This window comes from Colletes gigas, unplaced genomic scaffold (genome assembly GCF_013123115.1).
Source record: "Colletes gigas isolate AHSC1104 unplaced genomic scaffold, ASM1312311v1 Colletes_gigas_Sc00036, whole genome shotgun sequence".
Classification (NCBI taxonomy): domain Eukaryota; kingdom Metazoa; phylum Arthropoda; class Insecta; order Hymenoptera; family Colletidae; genus Colletes; species Colletes gigas.
The window spans coordinates 433,267-460,970 of NW_025106665.1; the positions used below are offsets into that span (position 1 = coordinate 433,267).

The following is a 27,704-nucleotide window of genomic DNA, read 5'->3' on the forward strand; positions in this document are numbered from 1 at the left end:
AGACAATCCGGCAATTATTTCAAGATATATCACCGTTTCGCGGGCAAAGACAGAGGAAAGGGAACCGTCGGTCGATCATTGTGTATCGAGGTTGCTCAAGGAAGAAGGAAACCGAACAAAAGGGCGACAGCGGGCCTCCTTCGGGCGAATCTCGCGAGAGCTTCTTGACGCAGCGCTCCGATAAGGAAACGGAAGGCACGAATTTCTACGTGCTCGACATACGAGCACCGTCGACCTCCTATCACGGAACTAGATTCCGAATTCCGCGATCCTACTGAACAATGCTACGAGCTTTGTCAGGCGTCACTAGGTCGTATGCAAAATCAACCGCGTATTAGGACGCTGTTCAGCTTCTTGCAATCTTAGAGACTCCGTTCCGATACACGAGCAATAATTCAGTTTTACTGAATCATCCGAGAAGCTCGGTTTATCCTTGTGTCGCTACAAGTACACTTTCCACAATCGTATGTCAAAATTATTCGGGAAAAATCTAGCGATTACAAGCGTCAAGGATGAAAGATATCTATTATAAAGTATTGTTATAAAAAATTGGTAAAGATAGCCTTAATCGTAAACCCGTAAAGACGAAGAAAATTCTAAGCTAAACTTGTCCATATAGAATGGCATTCCCTAACTTATATTCCACAAAATTAATTTGCTTGATATATTGCTTCGTCCGGCGAATATTCGAAGGAAAAGAAGATGTACCGTAACAAATTGTTAATAAAATCTCGAACTTGGAGAAACAAGAAGTTTCGAAATGACGATGAAAACTCATTAACGACCAGTCGAGAAAGTACCGCGACAAATTTAAAAACTGCAGAAAATAATAGGCGACAAAGTTTGCATAAATGTATAACTTCGCTCGTATAAAAGAGAAGAGAAATTAGATATTTTTTGCGGATGTTTCGCATTTTACGACGTGTTTTTACGTATATTTCAACTTTCAACGTTCGGTCGAAGAAAGGGGACGCGAACAAAGACATGCTCGGTTATATTACGGGAAACGAAATACGTCGTAATTAATTTTTCCGCTCGGATATAACGTTGCGGGCGAGATCAAAATGTTAATTTTTTCGAGGGAAGCACATTATCCGCGCGGCGTATATGTTTGCTGAAGAGATAGAGCGAACGACAGAGTTTACATTTATCTCGAAGAGTGAGCGGAAGCAGAAAAGATAATACCATTAGTCGTAAAAAGGAAATGAGCAAGCCGTCTAATTAAAACGATTTGAATTTCCCCGAGGCAGAAAAGTTCTAAGCGATGATTCAAACGTTTTCGACGATCTCCAATTTGTAATCCGTTCCCATTTTTCCTCTATAACCATGATCCTGCACTTCCTCTGCCAAGTACCTTCAACGGTATGCTTCACTTTCGAAAACACACGTTATCGTTGCTCTTAAAATGTTAGCAGTACACTTACGTTCCACATTTTTGCGCGAAATGCTGCCATATTCGATATTCGCTATTTACTCATAGAGTTTACGTAATTCGCATTTTCAAAATAAGTCTCGACCGAGAATTAGTTCGTTGAATATTTAAAGGGAGAACGGATAACAAAGAAACTGAATCCGGCAAACTGCTCGTAATTAAAAAAACGTCTTACAAATGTAATGATTAATCGACTCCCTACGGAATACACTCCGTTTTGTGCGACTTCCGTTGCCGATTAATTAAAACACGGACTCCTTTGCGTCCCTCGCACTTCATCGGTTCGAGACGTTAATAAAAAGCAGAACAGCAGCTTCGGAACGGCGGTTTGCTTAATTAAGCTCGGAACAAGTCCGTCCTTTGGCTTTAATTTCGTCCAAGACGACGAACAAAGTACCAGGTGGAAGGGGATTCTCCTTTAGAAACGTTCCTTTCCCGGATCAGTGCGGTCAAGCAAATTGTTCTTAGCGAGTTCCAGCCGCAAATGTCATTGAGAGAACTCTCCCGCTCAAACAGCGTGTGCATCGTTAACAAGGATACCCGGCACAAGTTACCTCGTGAAGCGCCAGTTAACTGCTTGTTTCATTAAGTTCATCTTCATTCGTCTGCTTAATGGACCTCACAGCCTCGCTCCGATGTCGCTTGGAAATCACATGGACATTTAAAGTTGGGGTTCCGCGTTCCTAGACGCGATCGCATAGGGGTAGTTGGCTCTTCTGAACAGCTAACCGATTGTTACGGCCAGGGAATGACTCAGAAAGAACGACGCAAGCTTCACCCGCCAACCAGGTGATTTATTCAACGAGCGGGCGCGTTCACGATTAGCCAGCGAAATCAGTAAAATATAATACCGAGCAAATTCGATGTATTAAATATGTCACATTCGATCAACAAACGTTAAAATTTAAAGCTGATTACCGGAGGAATATTTCATTACACCGAAAATAAATTAAAATACATATTTAAAAATATCATAATTTTTGTTCGCGTGTTATTTTAAAATACACGCACCCGTTAAAAATATTAAATATTTCATTTCCATGAACATTGAAATTTAGAAAGCTTTCGGAATAACTAATTGATCGCAGTCTCCGCGACGTATTTACAAAAATTGAAAATCGAGCGACGCTTTTACATTCGACAATTTCTGGAGCCACGGAATTGTCAGGTCTTCGGACAAAAATATCACCAATAAGACGATACACGTTGCGGGAGCCTCGAGAGACGAAAATTGCGAAGCAGCTACCGAGAATGCCGCGGAAGTGCCCAAGAAATAATTCTACGATTCGCGCACGGTGCCGCGGCGTTGAGAAAGAAATCCTCGAAGCGCGCGAAGTAATTCCGCCATTACGACTGGACGATTTCACGGGCGTAAATGAGAAAAGTTTCCCCCGGTTGAAATTTTTCGCCGTAAATATATGCAACGCACGACAATATTAAGATTATGCGTTCGCGCGGACGGTTTCCCTATTTTTCTCGCGGCATTTACCGCGACGTCGGAGCGCGAAGCTAAAACGCGGCCAAGTAAGAGGAACGACCATTGTCCCGGTGAAGAAGAGAGCGGTGAGCCGAAAGCGTGGAATACGATACGTTTAATTCAAGACTCGCCAACGAGGGACCATCCTTCGCGAACGCGTGTCCGTGGAAGAAAGAAACCGGGAGCGAAAGGAATACGTCGGGCAAAAAGGAGACCGGTACGAGGCAGGGCGAAAGTTAAATGACGGCGGAAAACAAAAGGGCAGACAGAAAGAGACTCTCGGTGGCAGGTCCGCGAAACTGGTGTAGGTAAGTGTAGCAGTTACAGATTAAGCGCAACTAAACATCCCTTAAACAACTCGGCCATAAATTCGCCGGGAAGATTAAGACGCCTTCTGCAGCCCTGCCCTCTCCTAAATACTCTTCTCCTTTTCGTGTATGCCTTCGAGGTAACGGACGTTCACAGAGACGCAAACGCTGCAACCTTGCGGCTTTTGATCTCTTTCCGTCTTTCGATTCGCTGTTTTCTTTTGCTTCGTCCCTTTTTACCAGTTACCCCTTTCTCTCGAGACCGCGAGCAATCTTATCTTTTCGCTACGTCGTTTCATCTCTGTCCCTGCTGATAATATAGTTCGCTGGTACACGGTCTCGTTCTCGTTCTCGTTCTCGTTCTCGTTCGCTCTGTCTCTTGCCACTCGGACGAAGATAGCTTGCCCGTAACTAACGATGTCTGATTATTGCGGCCGGAAGATAAATTCGCTTAATTTCACCCCCAGGCCTAGTTACGTCCGCGTGGATAGTCCTGTTTCCGCGGTCGGAAGCTAAGCGCGGTAGCACGGTGTTCGCTAGCATCCAGGGACGAAACGTTCGCTGGTCCGAATCCATGTACGTTCGACGGCTCGGGCTGTTTCCACTTAATGAAACAGGGGGCTGTTTCTTTGCTTGATCGCACGAGAGAAACGTCCTAGGGAATTGAAGGCATTCGATACGTTTCAGTAATGTTTATTTCGAAATTCTGGTTCCTTGGTTCGTCCTTTTATTAAAACTGCGATGATTGCGATACGCTCAAAAGCCCCAGAGCATCGTTTCGCAAACACGAAATATCGGTTGCCCGATCGGTAACTGTGAACTATTTTCCCGTTTCTGTCATCAATTATTTGCCCTATCGAAAACCTATTTCTTTAATTGAGTTTCTACGTAGGCACTTCTGTTCCGAACATGCCCATCCAATCATATTATTTCTGTTATATACATATACACGTTTCCAGTAGGTAATGAGACATCGATATGCTCCAGTCGATTCTCAATTATTTCGTTTCTTCCGAATTGTTTCGTTACTGTTAGAGCGGAGCTCTTGAATTCAATAAGGAAACTGACGGTACAAAAGACGAGGAAAGGGGGCGGCCGGTCTCTTTTCACCAGTCCAGCGTGCATCGATTTTCCTTCAAAGCGCATTAAAGGTATTCGAATATACTTTCCACGCCGATGAGTAGCCACCCGAGGTGATGGGGCTATTGAAAGCAGCTCTTGGTAAAGTATGGTAAAGTGGTCCGCCAGATCAATGGAGGTAAACTCTATGCGACGTTTAATTAAACTACTTCGCGAAATTTAACGAACGGAATTATCTGTGCATCGTTTATTAAATCACGATCCCGATCGCACGGTTTCGTTTGTTTTCCGCTGAATCGCACCAACGACGCGACTTGAGAGAAGTAATTGAAAAATTATCATCGCGGCCTTTCATAATGCGCCATTATTATCTCAGACGTAACCGCGTTCGAAAACTTACAAGAACTTACGTACAAGTAAAAGTTATCGATTATAATCACCGTGTTTCATACAGACCCATGTTGATTTAATCTTTTGAGTAAATTTCTATCTGAAACTAATAAACGTGTCAAAACGTCACGTTACGCCTGAAAATGTGTGTATAATTTCTAAGTATGCAAACGAAGCTTATCTGTAGAAAGGCGAGCGCAAAGAATTCTCTTGGGAAGCCAACGAAGATTAATGTTCGATTCTCGGTGCGCGCCGCCGTTTATCGAATCACCGTATGGAAAATCGAAACGAGCGATTATAAGTCGTCGGTATAACTGCAATGTAGATGGAAAAATAATTCGGTCTCGTCGGGTCGTTAACGATTTCCATCGGGCTCGTCAGGAATTGCGTTATACGACGACAGTACGATTGGCTGGCGGAAGAAGCAGACGATAATCAAAAATCGATCGACGAAGGGTGTTCGAGAAAGACGCCCGGCAACCGTGCGAAACTTCGAGTGCCAATCACCTGTCATCGTAGCGAGCGTCTTCGTTTCCTGTTTTTGACACAGTTCCATTTCAACGGTCGCGCCACACGTATGCATCGTTTAACACAACGCGCGTTTCAATAGATGCGAGCACGATCATGAATACGAGATGCCTCGTGACAGATACTGCGGATCGAGTACCAAACAATACTACGCGAAAAAATATAGCCAAAGTGCGGCCTAAGATTTTTCGAGTTACCTTGAAATCGTCGACCAACACTTTTTAGACGTTTCCGTCGATGCTATTTACACTGGCAATGTGTACTTTCCTTGACGCATTTATTTATTTTATGTCTTCGAAGGGAGTTCGAAACTTTTAGGCCACACTGTACGTTTTCACCGATCAATTTAATATTCCTATTAATTATCAATTATAAATGAATCATAAAGAGCGCAGAAGAACAATCCATTATACTATATTCATGAAGATCGCTTAATCGCTCTGTATCGATTTTCAATAAAAACTGTATTTGTTCATTTTATATTTACAATCATAAAACAAGTAATCCATACGTTTATAACAATTTATATTTAAAAACGGTTCTAGCCAAGTTATCGAATACGTTTAAATGTATATTGGCATGCTAATGTGTTACGGATTTACACTGTTTTCGGTCGATTATTTTAATGCGTTCTACAAATAAATAAAAGCAAATTACAAGTTTATCAATGTTTGTAGATACAAATTGAAATTTAATTTACAGGCACGCCAATTAAAAAGAATAACGTTTTAATTACGCATTCCGTGCTCGCTTTTATCACTCATAAATTGTGCACCGAAACGAGGTAGAACGACATATTTTCATCGAAATTGAACCCGGAGAAAAATTGTAAAATTGAATTAATTGGAAACGCAGTTTCCCCTCTCTTGCCAGAAACTTTTAGGAATATTCAGAAATTTTTAAACAGCTACAATGACGATAAATAGACGAACTGGGTCAAGAACGTTCTAGCCATCGCGACCTCATCGGAACGTAAAACATCAACGCTGTTGAATCCCACTGCACGCTGTCAATAGGGTATATTCAAGAATGGTGAGAGACCATCACTGCGATAGCTATCACCCTAAGTACGGTCGCATCCGTCCTAGAGGTATTACCTAGTGATTTGTCGTGCTCGCTCTGAGCCACATTCTTTTTTCCACCCTTATTTTCTCCTACACATCATTCTCTCCATCTTTCTTCCTCGCTTTGCAGACACATCACACGCAGCATCCAATTCATACGATAAACTTTATGTAAATATATCCTAAAGACACAGGATATATTACAACATTTTATCGCTAAGTATGCTTGTGGTAATAAAAGAACAGCAATAATATCAAATACGTCAGAATCTATATGTAGCAAGATTGCTATTTATTTCAAAAAGACCTGTCCAAAAATGTAAAACCTGATGTGAAATTCTTTTGGCAAAAAACAAAATGAATATGGTAACCTTGTGCCCTCTGGGATTGACTCGGTGGAGATATTCCGTTTGTCACATAAAATATTTCAATACACCCTTACATATCAAAACAAAATTGCGTTCGCTTCCCTACGAGTTCAGAGAAAATAAATTGCAAGACTTTATGCGAACCACTTAGTATAAAACATACAGTTTTATTATTCTCGTCTCCATAAAAACTCAATAGCTTTGTACTAGCTCTTCATACCGAAACGACAATTCAAAGTGTAAAAGTCTTCCACGCCTTGTTCAGCATAAACATACTCGCTACGTAGGGAATGTTTTATACTTCGTTACAGTGCAATCGACGGTGCAATCCACCGCCACGATCAACCATTATCTCGAATTCATCGAACTTCTCCAAGTTCGCTCTTAAACTTCTTCGTACTTCGATTCAACGTAAAAACTTCGTTGATGTAAAAAGTGTCGATCGATTTTTCACACTCGCATTAAGCGTCACGTTCTCTTTTCTCCCCATTTCGTTTCCATCCCGCGTGTACACCATTGAACAACATTAATTAATACAAAATTAATTTTTTCGAAGTTCCAGATGCAGAGAATAGACATGCACGAAAAGAACTTCGACGAAAGAAAGGTTTTCGAATATAAAATTTTTCGTTCGTACCACGTGTGGAATATGGAGCAAATAAAGGAATGGATTTTTCTTGTCCTCGACGACAGAAACGATTTTAACAATTCCAGAAGGGTTCAATTTTTAAAATTTCATCCGACGAACCACTGGTAGTTCTTTATCGCACGAATATCTGCAGGTTTTGGGACCGTGCGACTAACGTACGAGCTTATTTCCGAAGTTTGTCGCAGCCTCGAATTAGCCTAAGAAGATATAGCGAGCGGAGCAATTTCGTTCGCGCGGAATCGGACAAAGTAGGTTCCCTTTCGGTTAAAGCGAACGTACTTTCTTGTTACCTTTATCACGGAAAATCGGCGCTGGTATTACTCGTTGATTTGTCGCGCTCCTTTGCCTTCCGTTCTATTATTTTTTTTCTTTTCTTTCATTCTACTCGCCTTCGCCTTTGCGCTTTTTCGCTTCGCCTTACTTTCCTTCAAAACGCCGCTCCTTTGTTCACTTATACTGCGAGATGTTCTCGGTGCATGCGCTGATCCAAGGATTTCAGAGTGCGGCTCAACGTAGCATAATGCGCCACGTTCCTGTATTGCGCTCCTAAATTCTCGATAAACATTTCGCGAAGTGTGCGAACGTTGTTCGCGTCGAGCCACTCGTACGCGAAAAAAAAAACAGGAAAAACAAGAAATAGGACAAATAACGAACGTTATTTTCCGGTCGACGCGGTATATTTATACACGGAGTCGTGTGAAAAAGCGGGTTACGGTATTTAGGGCATTAAGTGCTTACAAACGTTGACAAAAAAAAAAAAATGTCCAATTAACGTGGATTCTCATTACAGGACTGTTGGAGTAATTTGCGATTTTCTGTTCCGCTAACGCGAACGACGTACGTTCGATAAATGTTACAATCACCATCTATTTAAATCGACAACTGTTAACCTGAAATTTATAAACGTAAGGTACAAGTATCGAATCAAGAATTTCGGCAGTATCTTGCAACACGGATATAAGCAGCACGATCGGATACACGTTTAATAATGAATTTAAAAACTTCATCATCGAGTGATAAAGAACCAAGTTGAAACGAAACCTGGTACTTCCGAGAAAAGTTCAATTTAATTTCTCGAGTATATTTATCTCGAAGAAGTTCGACGCAATAAATCTAACGAAACTTCGACACGGTTCCTCGGACATCGTACGTTATCGTTACACATCTACCGGGATGTCCATAAATTCAATCAAACTATTTTAAACATTCGGCCAATATTCCCTGTGACTTCCAATTTCTCCATCCATGAAGATTAGTTCGACGCCAGTAAAATATTAAATACTAGGCGAAGCTAAAACCACACGACATCTAACGAAATTAACATTTTATCCGTACACGTTTGCTTCGCCCGACGAAGTATTAAATTCACTCATCCGCTCCGAAGTGCGCAAGTAACTGGACGTAAACTCGCACAGAACGTGTGAGAATACCGTGCATTCCCCCCATCCACTCCATGCACATTCCTGCTTTGCCGAGCAAGCCTTTAGCAAATAATAATGAAATTCTAGTAGACATTCGATAACAAAGTTCCGAATTAGCTCGAGCATTCTCACTGCCCTATTCTTCCCCCGCCAAGTTGCCCCGAACAAACATTTCGACGAAACTTGTACAATATCTTTCGCGAACGAATCGCAAAGGCTGCGTCCTCCAGTCCATTGCCATGAGTTTTTAAATTAAACCTCGAACAGCGGCGCGCGTACGTCGCCCCGGAAACACACACGTCCAGGAAGTTTTATATCGGGCCCGAGACAAAGAGACCTCGCGACGTTACCAACGTTTGTCTCGATCGTTTCTCCGCGAAATAGATCTCTTTGACCGCGTCGAACGGACCGGGGCTCTCTCGACAACTGCTTCGAATTGTTTTCTCAAAAAATTCTGTTTCGTTCCCCTGTTTTCTGCGATTTTTCTTTCCTTTCGCGATAGAAGTCAGATTTTTGTTCGATTTAAATGAAATTTTTTCAGAAATAAATAAGGTTCTTCTTTGACATGACGCGATTAGAGGTGAAAGCAACCTCTGGAAGCCTGCCGCCATCGTTAAGTAAACGTCAGACTTGGAAGAAACTTCGGAGGCACGGTGAATTTAAGCCATCGCGACAAAGGGGAGGCCCAGCTTCCGAGTCGCATCAATATTTTTTCCCACCGCGGTTATAATAACCGCCTAGTTAGCCACCTCTCTAGCGAAGAACAATACCGAAGGCGACAGTTTATGCACCGACGACACTTTTGTTCTCCAGCGACCCCGAGCATGTCGAGGGTTGGCGTCCGCGTGGTTGGCTCGAACGATGAACGCGGTTCATTGTACCTCGAGGAAACCGCTGCACGACCTTAAGAAAAGGCGTGCAGGGAACGATCTAGATACCGTGATGAGCCTTGACGCCTCGGGCGCCCCCGTGCTCGACGTAATCTTAAATGAAGTATCTACGATCTCGATCAGAAAACCCGCGGTACATCGCAACCGATTCGTTTGAAGGGTCTCGTGATAGGATTCCGGGCGGAGTTTATTAAGCTAGCCACTCTGATTGGTACTTGAATATTTGTTTCCACCGACAGCTGCATTCTTGGCAGAGGAATGGCTCGACGATCGATTCCATTGAGGTAATTTATCATTATTCTGACAAAGGAAGAACCCCCCATTCGTGAAATGATGCGTATGGAACATTTTATATAAACTCACGTACCTAGCGATTGTACGATATAATTTTCTTCGAAAATTTTCAACTCCTCGTTTGATATGTATACAGCAACGACATAGATTAGTATATTATTTTAAGACCTACATTACGATCGCTAACGTTATAAAACTACGCAGCTTGGAAAGCAAGTTACCATAATGAATATGAATTTCTGATAAGTATGCAGGCTACAGAAATTTATAAATATTAGGCTTGAATCTAATATTCTTTAAAGAAGAATAATCTGTTTGAATTATCTAACTACTTAGATAACTCGACCGATGCAGTAATTGAATGTCCCGACTTAGCAATTTAATGGGCCAATTTTCCTCTCTCGGCGCTTACACAATCAAAAGAACTGAAATATGAAAGTATAAATCCATATCCTTATCCTCGACATTTCATCGGGCACGCTCGTTTATACAGAGCTACGTAAACCAGGTCATCCGAGCAACTCGTTTACTTTTGTTGATAGACAAAGGTGCTTCGAACGATTCTCGCTCCGCCTCGACGGTGATCCGAGTATTTTATAATTTTTTGTGAAAATTTCGAAAAAATGACCGATACCTAGATTCGTCCGAGGCGCTTCCCCTTTTCGTTCGGGCGGGCTGTTTTCGATGCCACGCCCTGTATACCAAAATAAACGGGGCATGTTAACGGAATCAACGGTGGTAACGAAACAAAATGCCAGTTTGAATTGGAGCAAACTCGTTCTCCGATACAACGGGAATAGACGGAAACAAGACAGACCGAAACGAAGTACTCGTTGATCGGATGATCCTAACGAATCTTGGTAAAAACGTCGAACGAGGCCGCGCAACAGCGAGCTCGTTACAAACTGGCTAAGGATTGACAATTAGGGTCGATCTGTTTTTGCAGATAGCGGTCCGCTGGCGCTACGGGAACGAAGTTCCGCGAACCAGAGGAACGGGGCACGAGGAACGGAGACAGAGAGAGAGAAAGCTTTGGGTCGGGTTGATTTAAGCCCTGCAGGAGGTGGTAGAAATCTTTGATAAGGCACGGCTAGCGCGAACGCTGATTGGTCGCCCCAGGCCTCGCGTCACCGTTCAAACAATGCGCTCCGTGCTAACAATGCAATCCCGACCGAGATAAAGATATATAGAACCCAGCAACCTATATCTGCGGGCCCGACTACATCGTCGCTGCGATCTTCTTACATCTCAGACACGCGGCTCTCTGTCCTCAAAGGCTTGCGGATCCGTGTCGCGAAACAGAGACAACGCGAGACGCTTTGCTCAAACTACGTTATCTCTCCGAATCCTTGCGAACTGTTGCGGACTTTTTAGCTTTCTTTGCACACAATTCCGCCGGAACAATCTCGTCCCGGTCGTTCGAGTGTTTCGGGACACGGATTCTCCGCGTACACTGCCGATCAAAAGTTTCGACCGCGCCTACGCGACCGATATTTCATAGACAAATGCATCGTTCGATCATTCCCTTATCCCAGACTACCCCGATAGCTTTTCCTACTCTTCTCGTAAATTCGATCGCATTACTCTGCTCCAACGGTCTGGCTGAATATAAGGCAGAGACGAATTCTTCGCCCCCCGCCGCCTCATTTGGAACCACCTTGCCTCCAAGACACCGATTTCTTTGATTAATTCAAGCTTCATCGATTTGTCTTCATAAACCCAGGAATGTTATAGTCGTTAGCTTCTGTCTAAAAGTTTGTATACCCTCCGGTCGAATCACCGAATCTCGAATTTTCTTTCCTTTTGCCGGGCTTGAGAATTATAATGATGAAGATCCGAGCTTTTTAAATTTATGTCACGCTATTTTTCAAATCAAACAAATTAAACCATTTAGAATCATCGTGGTTCTAAGACAAAAACCTAAATATTGTTATGCATCGTCGCTAGAACTTCTTCGAGGCGAAGTTTTGAATATCTTTGTTTGCGGGTTATAGCTCCTGTACTCCGACGATTCGTAATCGCAAACCGAGCTGGAATAATTGATTCTACTATGCTGTTTAGATACAATGTTCGGAAACTCCTCGTTTCCCTTAATGGAAAATTAAGAGGTCAATCTTATGCCAGTTTGTTGAGTGAATTATTGGAAGAAGTTCCCGTAGATATTGTACACCGCGTGTGATTTATGCATGACTGTGCACCGTCCCATTTCAGCCGAGCAGTCAGACTGTTCTCGAACGAACGATTTTCTAACACATGGACAGGTCGCACAGAATCTACTGTCTAACCTGCTCGTTCCCAAGATCTAAATCTATTGGACTTTTATTACTGACACGCTACGAAAATAACTGTTTATTCAACACCCATTCCCGGTGTTAAAATACTTCCTCGACGTTCTACGAAACACCATGATATCGCAATAGCTGAATCGAGATATTAATTGTTTCGTTCGAGAATAAATTCATAGAAACTGTCATTTTATTTTATCCATTAACGAGGAAGGTGTTTTACAGATGTTTCGAAAATCCAGAACACAATGGTTATTTACTGCTACGATTCCACGATATCGATGATTTTTAATAAACAGTTGTGCCGCGGAGGAACTTCCTCGGTATTCTGTACGAGGAGACCAGAACACGATGTTGAAAGTCGGAACAATATTTGTGGGAGTTGTTGCGGGCTGGATGGAAGAATATACCATTGGACGAGTGGAACACATCATATTGGAAAAGTTACATGAAAATGAGAATGTCGAAGCAATGGAAAATAGTAATCAAAGAGAAAGGCGGACACTGATGGAAAGGATTTTTCGTAATAAATTCCATGCGACCTAAGTCACGTTAATTCTACCATACGATAGGAAAATTTCAAATTAACGTACATAACGAAATTTATGTACGTTATTGGTAAGTCAAATATCGGACAAAACTTTCCTTGCGAAACCAAACCCTCATCTTTATCTTAACCCTTCGTCATCCTGACTTATCGAACTCTGATCATGCATCACAGTTGCAATCTTTCAAATCTCACCTACCATATTCAGATTTATTCCAAAATCTGAAGAACGAGCAAGTTTCAATTGCCAGCCATTTAATATTCGATTTTTCTAGGTCAAACATTATTCGTTAATATTACTCTGTTATAAAATATTCATCTATTACATTCCTACTCTGAAAAGGTTAACTTTGAATGCCCCGTAAATAAAGTAGATTAAGTAACAACAAATGTGTAATAAATTCATAATCCTTCGAACCGTGTACACACATTCCTCGAAAGTATCTTGATTGCCGATTACAGAATGGACACTTTTTTTCATACAGCATACATACTTGCATCGATCACAGAATTGCCATAAACAGACTCTATGACCCGACTGTATCGTCGTATTATTATTCACGGAATCAATATTTCAAAGCACATGCACATTGCCATATAATTTCGCGTGCGTGTCGTTGTGCAATGAGGCGAAATATGAAGTGCGCCACTCGACTTACTCGACAAAAAAAACACGCCATGTTTTTCGAGGAAATTGAAGCATAACGATTCGGTCATCGAAGGGAAAACGAAAAATCAGAATTCATTTGGCGAAACACAATCGCGAAAAAAATTGCTTTCCGTTCGCGAGTTATTCCCGGTGACGCCCATCGATCAAGAATTCACTTACGGTACGTGCAACGATTTATATTTTCGTGAACAAGTACCACAATTTTTCGCGTACGTGCAATATAGATCCAAAGATTTATAATTATAGGAATAACATTCGATTGATTTATCGTTAAAAATACATCAAATTTACATACAGGATGATCAGCCACTCTTGGAAAAAATTTTAATGAGCGACTCCAGAGGCCAAAATATGACGAAAATCAAGAATACCAATTTGTTGATTGAGGCTTCGTTAAAAAGTTATTAACAAAATTATTATTAAACGTTATTAAAAAAATTTGTTCGCGTACTCGAATTTTTTTCTCGAAAGTGCGTAGGATTTCTGAGATATGCACGCCCAGTTGTTTACCTGCGCGCGGTACATTTCAGCAGGCTATAACTTCGTTAGTTTTTCAAATTTCAATTTAATATTTGGTAGGTATATTTTCGAGACTACATGCTAAAAGAAAACGCAAAAAAAATTCGATTTTTTAAATCCCACAAGGTAGAAGGGCCCCTTAAACCGTGTCTGGGTCTCGCGAGCCAAAAACATCCATCGACGTAATTTTTCAGAGGATTTTCATCGAAAGGTTAATTAAAAGTTGCGAACACGGGACAACGAAGGCCATTACCGAATCGAATATTCACTGAAATCGCCGTAAATATCTACATCGTTACGATAGAGCCTCTTGTATCGGAATACCAATTATCCGAACTGATAGGAAATCTGTTGAGATAACACAACGTTCCTACGGCAATGTACATATATATACTATATTTTGTTTTAGTTTACGTATTCGAAAAGCACGACGCGGCGACTATAAAATTATATTTATATTCAACAACGAGCATCGCCGGACTAATTGTTTCGCCGATAATCCCGTGGAGATACGCGACGCAGATCGGCCGGAGGACGGCGAACAGCCAGCGGCCATCAATTAATGCGAAAATAATACAAACCCAAGTACACGCGCTGGTTGCATTATTACCAGATACCCGAGAGCGACCGTAATCCGCGCTTAACTCTCGCTATCTCGTCTTTAACGTCACGTCCAACAGTCGCTTCGTCAACGAACGTTCGGCAAATTGGTGATGTAATTACGAGTCCCTGCTTGGTCAACAGGCTTTACCTGCCCGCTGGAATTGCTCGTAATGACCGATCGGACGTATCCCCCGCATCTATCGTGGATTCTCCGGACTCGATATACGCCCACACACAGGCGAGAGCGCGCGCGAGCGCGCACGTAGAGAGATCCGCACGATATTGCACCGTGAATGGAACACGTCAACCCGTGGCTGTATATTTCGATGCATACGTCCCGATGACGATTCGAATCGCGGACTGCACTTCCACAGAGAGAGAGGTAATACGACGAGGGGCCGAAACGGTGACGCACGGGGAAAAGAGAGCCAAGAGGGAACAGAAGGATGGAGATGAGTTTGAATTTGGCCCGCGCCTCGTTAATTTTTCGCCCCGTGTCACTGCATTGTTTGCCCCGGGGGAAAAAGAGTGTTTATTGCCCGCAGCTCGAGACGAAAGCCAACGAGTCGCATCTACGTGTTTCCTCGGCGGGCTTGTGCACGCGACCGTGCTCAGCCACCTACACAATCGCGGCCACCTCGAGCATTCTCGTTTTAATGATTTCGATCTAACAAGGCCGTCTAAGTCGCGAGCGTGGAAGGAGGCGAAGGGGCTGTTCGAAAATGCCCGTGCCACTGTCCGTGTTCGACGAGCGAGACACGTTTCGATGAAGAACAGGGAGGAAAAAGAAACGGGTTGGTCGCGGACCTCGATGTACAATTTCAACGTGCCCGCAGTCCCATTAAAACGGTAAGAACCGTCCGACGAGTGACCGGATACTCGAGCAAGAAATTTATATCTCTTCTCATCAATTAGTGGGTATCGGTTTGTCTTCCTCGATCGACGCGTATTTCGATCCTGCATGCGGGAACCGCGCGGGCGAAATTTAATGAGAAGCGTGCAAAGGCACGCTTGGCCTGAGGTGATTCGGGTCCGCCGCGCGTTCGTTTCGTATCCTTATATCTATTTTTCGATTATCGGTGTCCAATATTTTCTTTTTCGAGCACGGCTCTTTGTCGCCGGATGATTGTAATGGTAAGCGCGGGCTCGGTCGAATCGGCAGAAAAATTGATACGAATAGAGGTCAACACGTTCGCCGCCCACGCAGTTTTTTGGGGTTACTCCCTTTTTCCAACTCGTATTTTCCGACATTTTGCACGAATTCGTGCACGATATTTTTCGCAAATGATGAACCTGTCTGGTAGGATTTTCTCAATTTGTTGTAAACAGTAATATTTCCTACAATTTCATTTTCTTACTATTCTTGTCCCTTTTTTGTTTATATTAGATCTATAATATTTCGAGAATGTACGTACAACTGAAGCAAACTGAAAAAACGATGATGGACCAATTGATTATTTCACGGTTCTCTTCATTTTCAGAATTGTACAACTTTAAAAGTAAATATACTATATTAATAATGAATTTTTATCTTCCTTATACATTTTCTTTCATAAAATCCGGTTGAGATTTTAAAATAACATTTTGCAAATTGCATGTATTTGGTTTAGATTTGTTTGGCTTTGCTACATTGTTAACATACTAAATTTGATTGCTTACTTTGCCAAAAAGTAGTATTTATTCTAAAAAATCTGAGTTACGTAATGTACGTATTATGAACAGGAGAACGTGTTAACCACATTTTCTTTTATGGCTGCCGTCCATTAATTAAAGGGTGCATTCTACAGCAAAATTCTTCTCCCAGATGAAAATTTCGCGTAACGAGTGAAAAACAAATAACTTTTGATTTAATATTTTTTGAAAAAAATTATTAAATTGAAATACAAAATAAAATTACATTTCATGTTTAACAAGTATAATATTATCGAAATCAATGTTCAATGGAATAAAAGTTGTGAATCGATTGCTACGCAGTGACATTATACATCATCTATTATTCTATTATAATGATGTTTCAGAATTCTAATAATGGATCTAATTGGGTGTAACTATTTCTCTACTCAAAAGGCAGAAAACCAGGCACCATCGTACTACATAGAAATGAGAAACATGATATCCAGGTTGTAATTAATTATAAAATGCAGTTGTATCATCCACCATCATTGTTAAACAGCAAAGTGGAAAATTTCATTACGAAAATTAGTAAAATTAATTAACTACGAAGGGTTTCGTTGCACAATGATACATAATTTTACGGTTCTGCGGTACGCTCGATAAATTTCGAACATGTTCTGCCTACCTTGCTACGTCATATTTACATTCTTACCCTCCTGGGGGATGAAAGGATCGCACTCGAACGCGTGCAGACGACCTATCCTCAAACAAACGAATGCACTCGGATTCGGGGATCATTGTGTATCGCAGCCCCTCGCGTTCGAGCCCCAACGAACATCAAATTTCATATGCGAGCACACGAAATTACTGCACAAAACGGTCCAATTATTTTCCACGGAGATCAGAGCCCCAAAAATACACCGTTCATCAAGAAAATTATTCAGCCTGGCCTGGAATCGCGAAACGGATTAACCGGCCTCGATCCCAAAGAAAAAAGACCTTCGTTTGTTCTGGGTCAAGCCCGAAGATTTGAATTGTAGATTTAACTTCTTCGTCGTTCTTTGACAAGAACAAAGATAATAAGGGTTAAGGAGAAGAGCATATAATTTTCCGTTATAATCGGGATTTAGTAGCTATACGATACCGTGAAAATTAAATTCGACATCCATTTTCGCCAACCGGAATGTTTAACGAAAATGTCATTCGGCAATTTCGAGCAATACTATTCCTGAAAGCACAGTAATAGTGATTATTGAGAAATAGAAAAGTAATTCATAAACTGAATTTTTGTAATTTTGTCTCTTTGATATCAAGACTACAACTATCGAAAGAATTACTAATTATGTGCTTTGCGTTGAAATTCGGGTCTAGCAACATGTATCGCGAAGATATCGGGAAATTCGACACTTTTTATTAGCCGTGGTTCGCGAGCGAAAGTTCATCCGACTGAGAATCACTTCGCAACAGTAACAGTGTTAACGCTAATTGCTTCCTTGCATTCGAAATGTCAGCGTTCTTACGCTCAGCTTTACCGAAACGGACGGAAGAAAGGGAAAAGAACTTGAAAGTTCGTTAACGACTTGAAAGAGCCATTCTTGAATTCTAAGCTGAATGTGAATGACTTTAAAGCAAAGGGAAACTTTGAACACTACGAGAAGCTGGCAGACATGCCGACCAGCACCTTTGCCGTTATTTTAATTATGCTTAAAACCGAAACGCGCTAAACTTTTTAGCTATTTCGTGGCGAAGGCGTACAGTAATAAAAACGTATTAATGAAATAAATACCGTGATCAAAGAATTCTATTACACAATCTCCCGTATTATGCGCGTTTTATCGAGCTTTGATAAAACAACCGTTACTTTCGCTTCTACCCCGGCGATCACGTCGTCTAATTATGATTTGAAATATCGCTGTAAACCATATCGCGTGCATATCCGTTTCCAATTAAAATCCACCGCCAACGTTCTCGAATAAGTGGCAAAAGAAATGAAAGTATAATGACCAAAGAAACAAGCAATGCAATAAAGCTAACGAAATGAAATATAGCGATCGTTAAATAACTTCACGTTTTATCGTAGAAATTATTTGTTACTAAATCTATATAGCACCGACGAGGCAGCTTTTTCGAACGCCGCACAAACGTGAAAATTTATTTTTACCAGTTAACGCACCCATGCCAGCAAAATAGGTAATAAAAATAAATTTCAAACTCATGATCAGACTTTCGTACTTTTGTTATCCAATTTGTTTAACTTTGATAAATCCATTTATTCTCAAAAATCTCCCACGCGCGAGACTTCTAGTTTTTAAGAGATATACGAGGTTTAATTAATTTATATGAATATTTAAATGCTTAATGTGTTCCGGGCAACCCTATCATAAATCCAACGTGAGGAAATCCTTACGCTTGCCCGCTAGAAATTTCCCACCGAAAAGAAATGTTTGTTGCGCGCGAATCTCTCGGCTAAATGGCGCAGAGTTCACCGAGTAATTATTCATTCGTATAACAAGCATTTTATGATGCGACTCACCGTTATTAATCGTAGCGAAAGCGACGGCGCTGAGCAGCCATGCAGCTACGCTGATGGCGGACATCTTCGTTTCCCTCGTTGCAAGTTTCACCTCACATAATACGTGCCCCTCGGACGTTGGGTCTAGCTGGAAAGGGTAGAAGACACATTGTATTAACCATCTACGTGCTGTCCTAAGATATTGCAGGTTCGGTCGTGCGTTCATAATCTTATCAAGGGGCTATATTTTAATAATAATCGTATCCAGCGCAACAGCCAGGTTCCAGACTTTCGAAGAAGCGCGGAATTCAAAACGTATTCGACAACCTTTTAATTAGAAAGCAATTTTGTATATCTAAGACCTAAACCTGGAAGCGTAAATATATTTTAACAGCAAGATATTACAAGCTGTACTATTATTCGTAACAACTGTTTCTGTGTTTCAATGTTTCTTTCGATAAACTGTAATACTATTTATTCCACTGAAGTATTTGTAAATGCCACTTATATTTCCGTAATATTTACGAATGAATATCAATGTTGAAGTACCTGCAAGCTGACACTGAAACGGAGGCTGTTATTTTAAGCGCTCGATGTAAATTTAAGCAAACACGTATCGACCGGAAACAAAAATACCGCCATTTTTCTATCGGGGGGATAGCATGAATAGAAGCGTACAGTTGCAATTAACTCTGATTAAAATAAAAATCTTACCGTCAACATCGGTATAATGTTCCAAGAATTGAATTCTACTTATTATTCTTTACAAATTTCGTAAGATGTTAGACTATAATATTATCAGTCGATGACACGTAAATTGATGACTAGTTTCGAATTGTATGTAAAAAGATGCAGATCGAGAAAAATGCAGCCCGGAAGTAGCGTTTGCAGGAACACGGATCCTCGTAAATTTCTATCCGAGAATTTTCACGGAACACGCGGATGATTTCCGATGCCACGTTCCCCCGTCGCTTTCTCGTTCCCGGGGATACGAAACGATCTTGAGAAGCTGCTCATTCGTCACGTTGAGATAGCGTCTCGCTCAGAATGGATCCGCAGGAGGCGTGATGTCCTGGCCGCTTCTTATGCCGCTAACCGTCAGCGAAATGGTCCACGTTGACCGGATCCGATGCCGTTGGATCGTCTCCCCCGAGTCCTTCAGCCGCCCCAACCAACCCCTACGCCGCGGTCCATTTATTCAAATCACACGCGACGCTCCTCCGCCTCGAAACGCGGACGCGGAGATCCCTTTGACGAGAGCAACGGTGCGCGGGACGGGGACAGGGAAGGGTCCGGGGAGACAAAGAGTTAGAAATAGCATGATGGAGCACAACGGAGAAAGGAGAGCAAAGAGGAAAACGTTAGGGAGGAACAAAATAGAAACGGAGAATTAGAAAAAGAGAAACAGATATACGGGAAGGTCAGAAGAAGAGAGGGAAGCTATCACTCCATCCGTGCCGACTACTTTCGCGAAACCTGCGCACACAGGCCCGACCAACCCTTCAGACGCACGTTTCACGCTAGTTCTCCGCTCCTTTCATCCGGCTACGCTTTTTACTTTATGCATCGACGGTGCGCGAGAACTTTGTGTATCGTCGCGCGCACGTGTGCCAACGGATCCCGAAATTTCGCTTTGGCTACGACTTCGGGAGACAAAATGGCGAGCCACCGGCGGCGCACGGTGCCGCGAAATTTCGATAAACCGCCCTTCGCGAGCGGTTAACCAACTCCCGACGACTCCCGCGCAAATGATTTTTCAACGACCCAAACTTCTCGCCGCAGGTTTATATTTCTATGCACGGCGTAATTCTGGAAACTGGGACTGTGGCTAGTTTCCACGGCGAAGACGGGGAACGTTTTCTAAGGAGAACGCTGCGCAATGTTTGATAAGACTCATCCCGGTCTGATTATATTCTTTTCTGCGCCGTGAACGACAGAATTTTTAACTCCCGTTGCTCGTTCTGACCAAAATGAAATTCTACTGTATACTATTTGTCAGAAAAGTATATATTTCACGATTTCAAATTATAAATTCGATTTTTATTGACTTTTAACGAAACGTGAGTCTTGTACCGCAAGTTTCAGTACGCATCGGACAGCGCGTAGAAAGAAACGTAAAAAATATTTCGACATCTAGTTTTCGGTATTTCGAGGAAAAGGTGGATCTACAGAACGTACACGAATAAAACATTTTTCAGCGAGGCAAAACGATACGGTGGGTTGCGTAGTTTGCACAAAAGTGATATGCGATGTTGACTCGCCCCACGTGTGCGCGCGCGCGCCCACGCATTCGATACAAAGCAACGTTAAATTGTACAGTGAGGGAAGCCTGACCTAAACAGTTTCATGTTTTACTCGCTCGCGGAAGCAACGATAGCGATCTTTCGACTTTCTGACGGATCCATTGCTTTCGCATGAGAGGCAAAAGGAGAGCCCGGGAAGAAGCGAAGAGACGAAACCGGAGAGCGAACACACGAGCTCTTTGCCAAAAGCGGAAATAAAGTGGAAGGACTATCTATCTCATTGTCTTAGATAAACTCCATACGTGAACTGAACGATTTCCTGCTTTCACAATAAATCAAGAAAATTCTATTTAAACACGAAGAGATATGGAGGAAAAATTGATCGTCGTACGATACGTACGGCGAACGGGAATATATTACCTTGCACTTTTTTTACCTTTTGTCTTTAAAATAATCGAGTAGCATCGTGTATCCGCGTAACACGTACTACTCGATGCGCCCCACGAATGATTCATGCGTCTCATTCGAGACGTTTTATTCCGCGGCGATGAAATAAAATTGCCTTTCTCTATCGGCGCGGACTCGCAAAAGTATTCCGGAACGCATTTTAATCGTGCTACCGCGTGAACTTTGACGTAAACATAAATTAATATTTTCCAAACTGATTCGAATTACTCTTCGGCCAGGTTAAAGTTTTCATATTTCCCGGATATAAAGAGATAACTTTTTCTCTGCAACTCTTATTAAAACACGCGAATTAATAGAAACGTATAAAAATTTAACTCGGCTTCAAAGGGAAGGACTTTATCTTAGTCCAGAATGATTCAACTGCTGAACCGCTTTGAAAATATTGCGCTAGAATATTACTCGCGATAAAAATTACGTTCGTTCCAGTTTTTTTCATTTCGAATCGGTTTAAACGCAGAACGGCTGAAAACCGTTGCCATACTTCGTACATACAAGAAATTCGTATAGGAAAAAAAACAAAAAGAAACGAATTACGAAACACATTAATTCGAAAAACCTATACTAGTCAAAGGCGCGGTTTCATCCACATTTTTTGCGATAACGATATCAACCATAATTTAACCAGTACACACAGCACCCAGCAGGAAATAACGTTTCGTCGCGGGATATGAAACCTTTTTCCTACATAATTTTACTTTCTCCGGGTCGCGAAACACTCTGTATCACATAACTTCTCATTTCACTCCAACTTCCGCAAACTTTCCTCGTTTCGATGTGCAAAAATTCATCAACGCGAATTTCCGAAAAATCCTGGAAGAATTCCTGCAATTTTATTCGCTGGTTAATTGATTTTATTCACCGGGCATATAGTGATTCTAGAAACTGGAACGGCTCGTATTTCTTTCTTTTTTGGTTGCATGCAGAAAGAAACGCTAGAGGAAACAGTTGAATGGTTTAAGAAGGTTTAACTTCCTATGACCCCACTTTTTCTGCAAGTGCAACGAAGCACCTGCAACATGCAATCGTCTCTTTTTTTAGTAGAACCGTACATGTACTTATTCACGAGTCAAGAAAAGTAAATTCTTTACGAAATAGATGGGGAAAAGAATGCCTCGAAAAGAGCTCCATTTTTTAACAATTCACATCTCTTTTCATTACATAATGTTCATCCGCTGTCTAAAAATGGAGTACATAGATAGACGACTGTTGTGTTCCCTGTAAAACCTTTTCACCCTATTCTACTAGTCCGAGGATCAATTTAATAGACCGCGAAATTCATTTTTCAACCGTTGATTTCCGGAAAACTGACGTATCGACTTGGCTCTTCATAATCTGAACTAAAGAACAGACTGATAATATAAACATGAATTCGATTTATTTTCACATTCTTGACGAACTAATGGATGTAGCAAACAGCTATTTTGAAGACCTTTAAGAAACAGATTTTCGAGATGACGTAAAAACTTTAGAAATGCATCGAGGCTGAAAAATTGAAAGCAATTTAAAATCGTCGTATATTTCGACGCATTGAAAAATAAAACAGCAATTTGTAGCGAAGATATTAATAATCTTTCTTAACTGATCGTCGTTGCCCCATTCTCCCTTAAATACGTGAAAGTTATTAATGCGATCCTGTATGTGTTTTCAACTTTTCTACCGTTGAACATAACTTACGACGAAGCGTTAAATTACCTTAGTGGAACGAGCAAACAGCCAGCGTCGTAATCTAGCGTCCGTCGCGTTTCAAGCCAGAGAATTGCCGTGATATTCATGCCCGGTGCTCGGTAATTTCGTGTTTTTCACGCAGCTACGTAAAATTAACCGACGAATTTCAGTTTCCAGCCGCGTCGCCGCCGCTACGAATGAAACACTAATGCATCCGATGGTCGCGCGAACCGGTGGTAGCTCACAAATTAACCTTTTGAACAAACGTTTCTACGACAATGCGCTCATCCAGCAACTATCGGCACAAAGACAGCGACTCGCGCCCCGAAACAAGCATTTCAACATTATTTGACGCGCGATACCGCAAATTCGACCACGAAATTGCGTAGAAACGAATTTGCGTCGCGCGTTCATTCCACATTTATTGCTAATCCCCGCAAATTGCCGATTCATCATTTCTCGCGTTACGCGCACTGAAACATTCTCTCCCCCAGTAAATCAGACCGCACGTTATTTAATTTTGTTCCAAATCAACCGAGCTAAGGTGTTAATTACATTATTACTTACATCGTTGCTTATTTTTTGCTTTTATTTCCAGAACCTTTTCCCTATTCGATAAACCGTATATACCGATGCAAATTCTTTTTACAAACATTTTTTCTAAAAGGAACAGAATTTTGTCTACCAAATATTATCCACTTGTTTACCACCCCGTTTATATAATTCGAGTCTCGCAGCCCTCTCATACAATACCGCTGACAACCCTCCACTCGTTCTCAACTACATCTATCCGACCCAATTCACCATACATGAAAGTTTCGAGTCTCCGTCTCCTATAGATATACGTATCATACTACAACTTCCTTCCCTTTGATATGCGTAATTTGCAAACTTATACTCCCTTCAAACACGCTGCCAAATCATTTATTCTTCAGCATTTTTCTTACAGTTTACTAATAATTATGTATACAGGATGTTTACACGGTTTTATTCACAATTATATGATTTTTTAAAGTCCGTTTCTTGGGCGAATTTATTACCATCGAAGAGACACTGCGTCTTTTCAAATACTATTGCCAATTAATTCAGTATATGCATTCCCAACAAATCCGCTAAGTACAGGATAAAAATGTATGGATTACGTAAAGCTAAAACGTTTTACACATCAAACGACGAAATTCACCGCGGCAAACAATCGGAGAGACCATATATAAATGCTAATGCTCCGAATAACATCGTAAGAAAGCTAATTTCCCTAATTGAAGATATGGATAAAAACATTACTACCGACGACTATTATGTCAGCATTCCTCTAGCTGAATTTCCTGCAAAAGAATATAACCTTGATTGGAATCCTCCGGAAGAACAAGAGAGAAATCCCAACAGAATTCCTATCCCATGAAGAAAAAGTGGTTGGGTCATCCGTATTAAGCTTTCAAAAGGACAAACCTCTCACGTTTTATGTCTCTAGCAAAAATAGGGTTGTTATATTGTTGTCTGTGCTCCACGACGCAGAAGATATTAAGACAAACACCAACAAATATTCCGATTCTCGTACCAGAAAAAGGAAGCCCTCGGTTATATTCTACAACCCGCGTTGTTGGAGAGTCAACAATAAAAGTAGTAATTTCCTTTCTATTTAAAAAAAATCATTTACGATTACTTTATAACGCGCTAAATGAAACTCATTTCAGAATGCTCGATTGCAATAAGTAAATATAATCGAAAGTTAAACAAAAATCCATTAAAAAAGGGTGAACTACGCCCCGTATATTTTATAGTACTTCGATCTACAAAGGAGAAACGATATTTCCGTGAAAAAAAAAGAACGAGAACCGATGATTTATTTGTAGAACCTATCACTACGGTGGTAATCGATCTCATTCGTAACAGCCGATATTTCACTTATTGCTGTTTATACCGATTTCTCTTAAATAAAAATTACAATATAATATATTTGTTGTTCTATTGTTTTAAAAATATTTATACGCGTCACTCCTCCGCCATTTTGTTCTAAATCGAACGAAACGATTAATTGGTCCAACTCTTCGTTACGATACAAATCGATCTTCCGTAATAACCTGTGTCATACTAAAGCTCGTATACCGATGCGAATTTCAAGGCAGTGACGTAGTAATATACGAAAGCGAAAGTACTAAGATCCGGTAAACAGATGTCTCAACACTTAACCTTTCATCTTGGACGTCTATAAGTTACGCCGTCTGAGGACGGAACATTTCTTTCATTTCGAAATTGGAGCATCGGCCGCGAGAGGGAACGACGTCGAGTAGCGCGATCAAGTTTGATGTACCGTTGCAATCGAAGTGAAAAAGAAATTGGCAATGAATGTCCCCCCATCGATCGTCTGGCATCGAGCCACGTCGAAAAGAAAGACGCGATAGTTCGTCTTACCTATTTGCCGTTGCTACGCCGCTTTCATCACTCCGACGTGGCGGTTGTGGATGTTAGGACGACTGGAAAGCTGCTAACTTTTTTTCCAGCTGGCCACTTTTTCTCTCGCCTATCCTTTTCTACGACTTACGTGCCACTTCCGCACGCAACGACACAATTTGTCACCCGCGAACGACCATTTAATGGAAAATCTGATCGAGCTCTCTCGTTAACTTGCCACACACGCGAATTCGATCACACGAGGCATACCGATTGCAATGCTGTTTTTCTTTCTCTCTCTTCTATCTCTTTCTCTCTTTGCTCTTGATTTCGTAACGATTTCCCAGCGATCGATATATCGAACTTTTTCGTACGCGAAACAACACTCCCCCGTCGGTCGTACAGTCACGTCGACGTTCGACGACGTTCTTTCTTCGATTTCACCTTCTGGCCACCTCGGTCCGCGTTTCGTGGTCTTCGTTGTTCACCTGTCGCGGTCGTTGCCTCTGCCGTCGCTAATTAATTTCAAACACAAGCGCAATAATGGTTGTCCTCGGGGGTGTTTTAATTAAAACTGAAAACTGGATGTCGTTCGCACGGCGCACTTGACCTTCCTCGCGGGAGATTTAATTGAAACCCCCTTGATAGCGACTCGCGACGATTACGCGTACGTGCGTCGATTAACTCGGCACGCGTATCTCGCATATTCGACGTCCGTGCGCGAGCATAGCAAAATCGAGTCGGTTCCCGGTTACGTTGTAAACGAGTACGCGACGCGCTTTCGATTCTCGATCGCGCCGTCAACAGTGCCCCCCCGACCGCGGTGGACGGGGCAAAAACATTCGAGAGAGAAAAAGCCTGTCCGAACGTAGCTTCCGGAAACTGTCTTCCAAGAACCGTCTCGCGCACTATCTCCCACAGTATTTATCAACAACTGTTCACCAAGGAATCACCGAACAAACCACTCATTTCTTCCTAGATACGATAACAATGTCGTTTCGATAACCGAACATCCGCGTCGCTCCAATGTTTCTCGAATTGCACGTAGTACGCGAGTTCACCACCGATCTCGAGATCGGTGCCGTTCGATCGATCGACGATGCACTACGCGTGACACGCACTCGCGGACGAATCCTTGCGATCCCTTGTCATCCGCGAATCATATATCGAACGATAATCTTTCGCCGATTTCTTCTCGCGCGCTCGTAAACGCTGCTCTCGCGATCAATGTCATCCCACGATAGATCACCGTAACGACGACAACTTACTCGTCGCGGATAAATAACCGTCTGATCACCGACGAAAAATATCCTGTGTCGAGTACAATGTGCGCCTGTATACGCGTACGTGTGTGTACGTGACGGTTACGAACCAAGATCCGACCGTGTCGCGACGCGATAGCGAACTGACGTCCTAACGGGCTGCAGCGCCCCAACGGTGGTCGTTCGGCGAACCAACCGCCACCGCTTCACCGCAGGGGACCCACCCCCCTAACCGTACCACCCCTATCCTTCCATGCCCCACTACACCTGAAGCTTCTAATCGCAACCAGGCTGTTGTACCATGCACGCGAAACTTTCGAGGCTCTTTTTGGGTTCGCGTCTTTCACGAGGTCGACATGACGAACGTGCAAAACTGGAGCTTCGTGGAACGTCCTACGGTATACAGGGTGTTCCCGGGTTAAATGTTCAAACTTGAGATGCGAACGCAGACTCGGGAAACAAATTTTTCCTCGAGAGGCATTTGCTTCTCAAGTTACGAGAGGATAGGAACGGATCGAGTCAAAATAATCAGGGCGTATTTATGTATCAGACGTACAAAACCGATCAATAATTCTGAAACGTATAAAGCGTATTTTCAAAAGTAAACTAGATTACGCTAATGTACTGGTAACTTCAATTTAGGTGCGAATAGTCTATAGTCTGAAATCCTACAGGGTCAACTGCTTGCAAACTTGTCTGAAGCAAAATACACGTACGTACGTTCGAATGAAAGTTATACCACTCGATATTGTACCGATACAAGGGAATAGTGAACGTAGCTATTTTTAACACTGGCTATACCTATCACTGTCTCGCAATGTTCGGTTAAACGTAAAAGTCATTATTAGAAACGTAGAATTACGTAGAATTATTAAACGTAGATATCATTATTTGTTACGAATTATATCGTTGCGATAATATTTTTGACGGTGGTACGACAAAACAATTATACTAACGTGATTTCAGAGTGCGTTCTATTGCTAACGAATTCGTATGATGGTGGTTTGATACATTTGAAATCCAG

General features: G+C 41.9%; 1 protein-coding gene across 2 annotated transcripts in view; it reads right to left on the bottom strand.

Annotated features, from left to right (window-relative positions):
* Positions 1-26,795, bottom strand: part of LOC122402460 (zwei Ig domain protein zig-8-like) — a 387,868-nt gene extending 361,073 nt beyond the window's left edge. For both annotated transcript variants that reach the window (XM_043405252.1, XM_043405251.1), the window contains exons 1-2: positions 25,440-26,795; positions 18,673-18,799 (exon numbers count right to left, since the gene is read on the bottom strand). In XM_043405252.1, coding sequence (XP_043261187.1) covers positions 18,673-18,736 — 64 coding nt within the window. In that variant the 5' untranslated portion in view covers positions 18,737-18,799; positions 25,440-26,795. The remainder of the gene's footprint in view (positions 1-18,672; positions 18,800-25,439) is intronic.
* Positions 26,796-27,704: the final 909 nt, after the last annotated feature.